The sequence below is a fragment of the Leptopilina heterotoma genome, unplaced genomic scaffold (genome assembly GCF_015476425.1).
Source record: "Leptopilina heterotoma isolate Lh14 unplaced genomic scaffold, ASM1547642v1 Lhet_343, whole genome shotgun sequence".
NCBI lineage: Eukaryota > Metazoa > Arthropoda > Insecta > Hymenoptera > Figitidae > Leptopilina > Leptopilina heterotoma.
The window spans coordinates 267,867-277,400 of record NW_025111029.1 but is presented as its reverse complement, the minus strand read 5'-3'; the positions used below and the strand labels follow the sequence as shown (position 1 = coordinate 277,400).

At 28.5% G+C, this 9,534-nt stretch overlaps 2 protein-coding genes across 2 annotated transcripts in view; one reads left to right on the top strand and one right to left on the bottom strand.

Moving 5' to 3' along the window:
- Positions 1 to 427: 427 nt before the first annotated feature.
- Positions 428 to 6,514, bottom strand: LOC122505131 (ankyrin-1-like). The gene is made up of 2 exons (XM_043616593.1): positions 6,367 to 6,514; positions 428 to 3,417 (listed from the first exon to the last, which is right to left on the bottom strand). The coding sequence occupies exon 2, from the start codon at positions 3,340 to 3,342 to the stop codon at positions 1,048 to 1,050; it is 2,295 nt and encodes a 764-aa protein (XP_043472528.1). The 5' UTR covers positions 3,343 to 3,417; positions 6,367 to 6,514; the 3' UTR covers positions 428 to 1,047.
- Positions 6,515 to 6,683: 169 nt separating this feature from the next.
- Positions 6,684 to 9,534, top strand: part of LOC122505114 — a 63,497-nt gene continuing 60,646 nt past the window's right edge. Inside the window, exon 1 of the mRNA XM_043616575.1 lies at positions 6,684 to 6,772. The gene's annotated coding sequence lies outside the window, so the exon portion shown is untranslated. The remainder of the gene's footprint in view (positions 6,773 to 9,534) is intronic.

Genomic DNA, 9,534 nt, shown 5'->3' with positions numbered 1-9,534 from the left:
AAAGTAGCAGATACATTTGTACAAGGTTTTAAATGGTATTATATTATATTAAAATAATGAACTTTCACAAGGTTTAAGATTGAATTTTTTAAAAACATTTTAATTCTAACAGATTTTAAATTGAATTTTTTAAAACTACTACATATCATTTTTTCAGTTCTTTAACCAGATGAACACGTTACGGTAAGTCCGACTTAGAGAAATTTTTTACTCTCACACAGTTATTTAATTTTTAATTGATTTATTACATTCATTGATATTGCAAATAATAAAAAACTTTTATAATTAAATAAGTTTGATAATTATAAAATTTTAGAATTCTAGAAGGAGAAAAAGATTCTTTTGTTCCAAGGTATATGATATGGACCAAATATTCTTATTCGAAAATAGACAACAATTGAATGAAGAGAAACATTAAGTACAAAAATATTTTAATATCAAATTTTTTATGTCATTTAGCAGGTTCTGACAATTTCTTCATATACAATACTTAAATTTAATTAACTGTTGACATTATGTTTAATTGTACATTGCTTAAATTTAAATTAGTTTATTTTGTACAAGTTTAATAATTGAATTTTTTGTGTTCTAATTTATCGAACATTATTCATAAATTGTTTAATTGTACATTGTTTTTTGTTATAATTTATCAGATAACTTTTAACAATTGCTTAAAAATATAATAAGTTCACTCAACGACTTTCGATTGAATATTTTTTATTTTTATTATAAAATTTATAAAATTATTAAATTTATAAAATTGTTAAATTTTATGTTCCTCTTTTATATGCTCTAACTTTTCAGGTACAAATAACACAGTTAATTTGTACATTGGTAACATTTTTATTACTCTAACTTAAGATATTAATGTATTTTAACGTTTGTTACAAAGTACAATAATTATTTTAAATCTATATTGTCATAAATTATAAAATTTCAGTACATAAACTAATACAAAAAGTTTCTATATTACATCAAATGTAAACTGTTCGAAATTAATGCATTGTTCTTGATTCCGAAAATAGAAATGGGAACTAAACTTTTAGTCTATTCGGAACAATGGAATTGCACAGTTTTTTTCGTTTCTGATTTAATTGGTGAAGCGATTACAAATCGATGTAAATCTGCAGTGTCAATGTACGATATAATTTCATTTAAAACGAAAATGGGTAATTGGAATTTTACTATACTTCGAAAACAGTCGTAACTTAATTCTATTAATCGCTTCTCAAGTTCTGCTTTATTTACACGCACTTCAAATCGACGGGCAAAGTTCGGAAATGAAATTTTAAAATCAAATGAATTTATGAAGTCGAGAAAATTTTCATTTCGCATTAAAATAGAAAGTCGTCTATGTGACATAGTTAGGGCATCGTACATTGTCACATCAGTCTCACTAATTTTTGTTTTTTTCATTTCTTCGAGTTCTTTAGGGCATTTAGGATAATTGTGATCTAAGACTCGTAAATTTACGCTGTGATCAGATGTCAGATGAATTTTTTCATCGAGTTTAGATGGAGATCTTGAAAATTCAAATATTGGTTCTGTTTCCCCTGGACAGTAAGTGGCACCATAGTGCAGAAGCAGTTTTGTAATATTCATGTCTTCATTGAAATCGCTAACACAGTAAAGTAGAGAGTGGTTTTCGGAATTAATACAATTAACGTTAGCGCCAGCTTCTAGAAGTAATTGAATGCATTCGAAATTATCCTTATAAACTGCGATGCAAAGTGGGGTTTCATTTCTCTTAGTGCAAGAATTGATATTGGCATTTTTTGTTAATAAAATTTGAGTAATTTCTACGAAATTATATTTCACTGATACATGAAGGGGTGACAATTTCTTTCTGCCTCCAATTGCATTCACATTAGCACCACGTGCCAAAAGTTCTTTAACAATAGTTAAGCGTCCTTTTCCACAGGCATGATGTAGCAATGTAAATCCGTCAATTAAACAGGTATTTACATTACAATCATTTGGTAAGAAATTGTAAAAAATATCAGTAAATCCGTATTTAATGGCACCTATTAATACATGATATTCTAGAAATTCTTGCCTCATTTTTTCATCACAGGATGTTTCTTTCTTATTTAAAAGACTTTGCACAATGTTTCTATGTTCTATCATCGTTGAATGATCTAGAGAGACTAATGTGAATTCCTCTGGTATTGACAGATTTTTTATGTCTTTGATATTAATCCTGAAACCCTGATTATAAAATAATTCACTGATTAACTGGTATACACATTTATCTCTACGGTCTGTGCAAATTTCTAGGTCAGGTATTGTTTCATAATAGGTACCCAGAAAGGAAAGGCAAAAAGCCATTTTTAGAGTCATATCGCAAGTATCTGGATTTTTACCCAGAAGAATTCTAGCTTGACTTAAAGATATATTTGCAACGGAGTGACTCAAAGGAATCAAGCCATCATCATTTATAGCTGTTAAATCAGCACCGTTATTTATGAGCATCTTTAGAAATTCGCCACCGTTTTTAACCGATACAATGTTGGCTGCCAAATGCAATGGAGTGTCATCTAAAACAGTAGTAGCGTTTACATCTGCACCTGCTCGTAAAAGAAGAAGCGAAATTTTTTTATGACGAATTTGGCTAGCAAGATGTAGAGGTGTTTCATCAAACTCTGTCTCAGCATTCACGTCACATCCGATAGATAGTAGAAATTCCACAAGTTCATAACTCTCACTGTTCACCGCTCTGTGTAACGCTGTATAACCACAACAATCTTTTTCCTCCATATCCCCATCACTATCAAGAAGCATTTTTATTTCATGCCGTGATAAAATACGCTTAATACTTGCATTAACACATACATCATGAGGTGAATTATAATTCTCATTATAAATTTTTATATCAGCTCCATTTTCAAGTAAAAGTTGAATAACACTTTCAGAAAGATTATATTCTTCTGAGACAGCAATATGTAGAGGTGTATTTAACTCTTTATTGGTTGCATTAACAACAGCCCCTTTTTCCAGTAAAATTTTTATGATTTCCACATTTCCATTTTGTACCGCGAAATGAAGTGGCGTCTGATCGTGATCTTCAGTTTCGTCATTTACTTTCACAGGATGCTGCAAAAGGAGTTTTGAGATTTCGAGAAAATTGTCTAGAAGTAGTTGGTATGGTCCGTATAATAATTGTAATTCACTTTGACGTTCTAGTGAATAAATAGAATTTTGAAGCATACTACAAAGTAGTGAATAACCAGAAGATGATGCGAGGTAATCATTAAAATTGTTGTCAGAAAGAATATTTCTTACTGCCCACTCATGACCAGAGAAGCATGCATTTTGTAAAGACTGAATTTCTATCGACGACATTGTCACTTTATTCCTTGAGACTTATGTTGAATTATTCAATTGGATCAAACTTGTTGACATCGAAATTGAGAAAATCTGTAAACAAAGAGTTTGTTAATTTTACTGGAAAATTATTCAATAAAAATTATTACTTAATTGAAAATGTCAAAAACCAGATTTAAATACAGGGGAAGTATGCCGGTTGTGGGCACCCTTAGGTTTTGGCCTCATTACATTAAAAGTGAATGAAATTGAAAAGTGATTATCTTAACCCCTTGACTGTGGATGACGTGTATACACGTCATGAAAAAAACTGGCCCAAACAGTGGATGACGTGTATACACGTCATGGCCCAAACAAGAAAACATCTTAACGTATATTCGCAAAAATTCTTACTCGGTGGTTTTTGGGGTCGCTGATCACGATTCTGAAGTCAGATTTTCAAAATAAATAATTTTTCATCCAAAATGGCCGCCAAAAATTTTGAAAATTTTCGAAAGTGGATAGATTCTTTTAAAAATTCTTACCATTTAAACTTTGAAAAACTAATAACAGATTCGTAATCAGCGACCCCAAAAACCCCCGAATAACGAATTTTAAGCGTATCCAATGAATTTTTCAAAATCGTGACCGCTATTTTGGATCCGCCATTTTGAATTTTAAAAAACTAATGTCAAATTCGTTATCAGCGACCACGAAAACCCCCGAGTAACGAATTTTAAGCGAATCAAATGAATTTCTCAAAATCGTGTTCGCCATTTTGGATCCGCTATTTTGAATTTTAAAAAACTAACATTGGAATCGTAATTAGCAACCCCAAAAACCCCTTAGTATCTAGTATCATGAAAATTTATTCACAAGAAGGTCTTACACATTTTGGGACCATTTTGTTATATTTTAGCTTCACACTGAAGGGGTTAAGAAAGAATTTAAGAAACAAAAAATTTTATATATGATTATTATTTTTTAAAATAAAAAAACAAAGGAGATGAGGCACATGAAAGGCTCTAAAGTTTTTTATTTGTCCAAATTATAATATTTGATAGGAAATCAAGTTTATCGAGTTTCAATTTGTCAGAAATCTATAATTTGACCGAATATCAATTTATGGGAGTCGTTTTTTAGTATTTTGAATTGGTCATAAATTTCCTCAACGGATTTTAATTTCTTATAGTTTTAATTGTATGTTGAGATTTTTTTCCAATTTTTAAAAGGCGCAGAACAATAAAAAAATTAATTGTTTATAAACAATTTGTTAAATTATTATTAAAACATAAACTTTTTACAAATTTTCTAATTCTAAACGAAAGAACATTTTATCCCCTTTATATTGTTGCTTGGTTCATTTGAATCGGTTCGTTCACTTAAGAGAAATAAAATTTTGTTTAAAAAGTTGCAAAAATAATTCATTCAGCAATAACTTTTATAAAAAAAATTTTTTTCTGTCCTTTGGTAGACTTATTCCTAAGGACAAATATAAATGTTTTTCAAACATTTCGACCAAGAAACAATAGGGGAGATTGGGGAATTGTGGGCCACCTCAATTATTTAATAATATTTATAAGTTTGATCATCCAATTTTTTATTTTCTTTTGTTCACCCAAAGTAAATTTTTCATTAGCATTTCATTACTTTACAACACTTTATAATTATCTATAAGGGAACGTTCATAAACTACGTAGCAATTCAAGGGGGAGGGGGGGGTCAAGCAATTGTCTACCATAAGAGGAAAAAATGGCGCTAATACATGTAATTCCATCTACGTGGGGGGAGGGGGGGGTGTTAAAATTTCCAAAAAATTGGTCTACGTAGTTTATGAACGTTCCTAAACAGTAAACAAAAATCACCAGAAAAATTGCATTCAAATATTTATTTTGGACCTTCATGTTTTTATTGTTTTTACAAGGATTTTCAAGATGAATGAAACATTTGGGGAATTGTGGGCCACTTTTTTTAGGGGTAGTATTTATTGCTTGTTTTTGGCGATTTAATTGCAAATATTATTAAAATCACTCATAGTTATAGTAATTTAACAAAAACAATTCGTTTCATTGCGATTCATGCGATAAAGCTGTTTACTTAAAAATATGTAATTTATTAATTGTGATTCCGATTAATTTCATCATCTTACTTTTTCTTTTCGAATTTTAAACTAATAATTAAACATTCTAACCATGTAATATTGTATTTATATGTAATAAATATATTTTATATGTAATAAATATATTTCATCGTTATTTTTTATTTTGAACGCAATTTAGGCAGTGGCCCACAATTCCCCAATCTCCCCTACTTTTTATTTTTCGTGAAAATTTCATGAAATCTAACCCTATGTAAAAATTGAAATCATTTTAAAATTTTAACCCAAGAGAGTATAAGGCATTTACGTAAAACAGTCTTGAAAATAATCTGAGTTTATAAAAATTATAATATATAATGTTGAAATAAACAAAAATGAATGTAGAGGTTAAAAAAGGTAATGGCTTTTCGATTATATACTTATACCTAATTTATGAAAGGCGTGTTACAGTGATAGACAGTAATAAAAATGTTCATGATTCTCATGAATTTCTTAATGATTCTTGTTCTTTTCTCATACCTTTAAATTTGAAAATGTATAAAATACTGCCAAAAAAACAAGAAATTCTGATTGTTTTTCTGAAGCGTTGTTATTATTTTTAAAAATAATGACCCAACAAAATTTTGTTGGGTATTCTTATTTTTCTTTTTGGGCTTCAGCTTAATCGTAGAATCGTAAATTTTTAGAATGAGCAAGAGAAGGACATAGATCAGTGAACATAACCTAAAAATTAAAAACTATCCTTCTCTTGCTTGTTCTTAAATGCAAGCATATTATTTTTATAAATATATTAACAAGAATATTACTTAATCATCCAAAAAGAAAAATTAACTCAAGTTTCAAAAAAATATTAACATTTTTCCCACTAATTTTTTAAATACAAGGAAAAGACAATTTTAAATACATTTTCCAAAAAAAAATGTACGCTCAAGTTTTAAAAAAATAATGAAATTTTTCTCACTAACTTTTTAAATCCAAGGAAAAGACGATTTTAAAAACATTAAATACATTTCCATTTAAACCGCACCAACTCTTTTATTTTATTTTTTTTAGTTTAAACAGTTGATAATTTTGAAATGACAACAAACAGCCAAAACAGGTATAGTGTTTGTGTTTATGTTTACTATACTATACCTTGAACTTTTAAGTCTATATCACACCTCGTTATGAGAATGCAAGGTCCACATGTGAATAAAGCCTAAATCGCAAGCATGGAAACCAGGGATGAGAAACTCTAACAAAGTCGAGTTTACGTATGTTACCCAAAAATACGTAACAAATTGTCGCAAACGTGTGTTTTGGCGGTTTTGGCTATCTGCATTGCAAAAATCAACAAAGAAAAAATCGTCGCAATCGTTAGATTACAGTAAGGTAATAATCATGTATGATTAGTACTTTTTTATTGAAATATTAATGTTTAAAGTCAGTGACATAGGAATAAGCGTGTAAGAAAGTAGAATTTTGTGAGTGAAAGAATAGCACAAATCTTTTCACCCAAATTTTGAGGTTATGTTGGTAATTTTTGAAAGTAATAGTGCGGAAGAAGGAACAATTTTTAATACAAAAAATTGATATTTAAGTTTATATTACGTCCAAAATATTTAATAAAAACTTATTTCGATTTTACATAACAAATAAGGAACTTTTAATGAAGATAAAAATATAATTTTACAGGCGGTAATTGAAGGGCTACATAAAATAAGGGGATGAACGCGAGGCTTGGAAGGGATACTACCAGTCGGGTAGCAGTGACAGGCCTTGAGCCGCTCGCTGCTACCTGACTGATATTATCCCTTTCAACCATGCGTTCGTCCCCTTATTTTATGTAGCCCTTCAATTGTGCAACACGGTAAGAAGCGAGGATCAGCAAAAGTAATTTTAGTGCTAAAAATAAAAATTTATATTACAATTTTACTTTCGATTTAAAAATTCCATTAATCTTATTATGTATAAAGTAAATTTCAGTAAAACATTAGTAAACTCTAATGTTAAAAATTTTTATTTCCGGAATACTTTTTACTATTTTAAAAGATAATTTTTTTTTATAAAAATTGGAAAAATTTATTTCAAAAATTGGAAAATTTGCTCTTAATAAATAGAAATATTTAACAGCTAATTGTAATGTTCAAGGAAAATTTAAATAATTTTTATATTTAAAAAATTGACTTTGAAAAGAATAAATTTTGCTATTAAAAATGGTTATTTCCGCAGAGTAAATTGAAAATTAGTAAACTATTCTTAAAATTAAGTAAAATTTATTTTGGAAGTAAAACAATGTCAAAAACTCCAAACTATATTGATTTTTCTCGGAAGTAAAATTTATTTTGTTATCTTTTATGAAAAAATTTCTAAGTTTAAAAACTCTGAGAAACAATATAAATAGATTTTTAATAGGAGGTTGTTTACTGGTATGCAGACCTTCAGAAAAAATATTGAATTGACATATTAAGGTATTTGTCGCGTAAATTCGTTTTCGACAGAATTTTTTTAAATTTCACATAATTATTCTTTGGATATTTATCTACAAAATAAGGCCTATTAAAATAAAATTGACCGTCTGTAAGTCTCAAAAAATGAAATCAAAGTTTCGATTTTTAACATGTACGGTATAGGAAAACCAAATGAAAACCACAGATTTTTAATTTTTGCACTTATACTAATCGACAGATTTTTTAGAAAAACTAAAGTTTTATTTATAGAACCAAAATGAACTTTTATAAAAAAAATGAAAATTTTTCACCGTCTCGTTTAAAAGATATTTAACATCAAACTTGAAAAATTATTTTAACATTTACTGTAAATGACAGGTGAATTCGTAAACGTGGCAATAGCGCTTGTTAAATACTACAGCTTGTCTGCTACTTTTGGCGCGAAATTTTAAAGACGGCCATACGCCAAACTTGCGACGTTGCCACGATCGTTTTTCATGCGAGAGGTTATGAATATACATTGAAAACATCTGTGTCAAACTGTACGTCCGCAAAAGTTTTTCGGAAACTCGCATTCATAATCGTTTCATAAGTACAGTCAACGGATACAAACTTTTGAGAGTGACCAGTCGCGCGACAAATACCTTAAAGAATTTTTTAATCTTATTGTTCTTTGTACCTTCTGGAAGAATAAATATCAATTTTCAAGAAAAAAATTTTAAACTTACAAAAATTGATTATTTATAGTCATTTTGCATAAGATCAAAATTTTCTTCATATTAAGGTCATGTTATTCAGTGGTCACGTGTTCCCATAGTGAAGTATATGGAGCACGTGACCACTGAATAACATGACCTTAAAAGGTTAAACTTTTTAAAAACTGATTCGATTTAAGTCAATGATGGCTTATTTTCTTCAGAAAATGATTCTCTATAATATCTATAACTTGACCGCTCAGATTTATAAACAAATACAGCGTTTCTAAAATATGCTTATTTGTTTAAAAAAAGTTCTTGCTACTCTGTTTAGAGGAGTGGAGAAAAGTTTTACTTTCGCCACGTTTTTTTTACTCTTTTCAGAGCAAGCGTTTGAGAAAATTTTTTTCAATTGATTTTTTACCTAATACATATCTGACTTTAGAAGATCATGACTCTGAAACTTGTAGAGCTAAAGCACTTTTTTCTATTTTTTAGCAAATTTGATACTTCTTTAGTTTTTTATAGATATTTTTGTGCTTGTATGAACTGGGAGGGAGTAATATTAAAAAATCTAATCTTTATGCCGATTTTTCAGTTTTTCATTTAATTTATTTATTTATTTATTTATTTAATAACATAACGGGACATGCCCTTTCGTACATTACGTACTTCCTAATTCTAAGAGTTACATTTGTAACATATAAAAACAGATACAATATGAAGGTTGGCGCTTCAAAAGTTTAAGTTCGGTATAGATGTAAACATCGTTGTAGTGTAATAATGAAAATAAAGTAATATAATTAGACATTTTTGGTTTTTCACTGAGTCCATTAGAAAGTTAGTTATTGTGGTGAATCTTAGTTTAATAGAAGAATATCAAAATAATAATAATAAATGACAAATTTGTATCTCTATCAAAATTAATTTTAAACAATTAATAAAAATTTTATGAAAAATAACATTAAAAATTCTGAATGAAATAAGATGTTTAAAACGGTCTAAAAAA

Coding starts and splice junctions, on each gene's coding strand:
- LOC122505131 (XM_043616593.1), bottom strand. CDS start 3,342: ATGTCGTCGATAGAAATTCAGTCTTTACAAAATGCATGCTTCTCTGGT.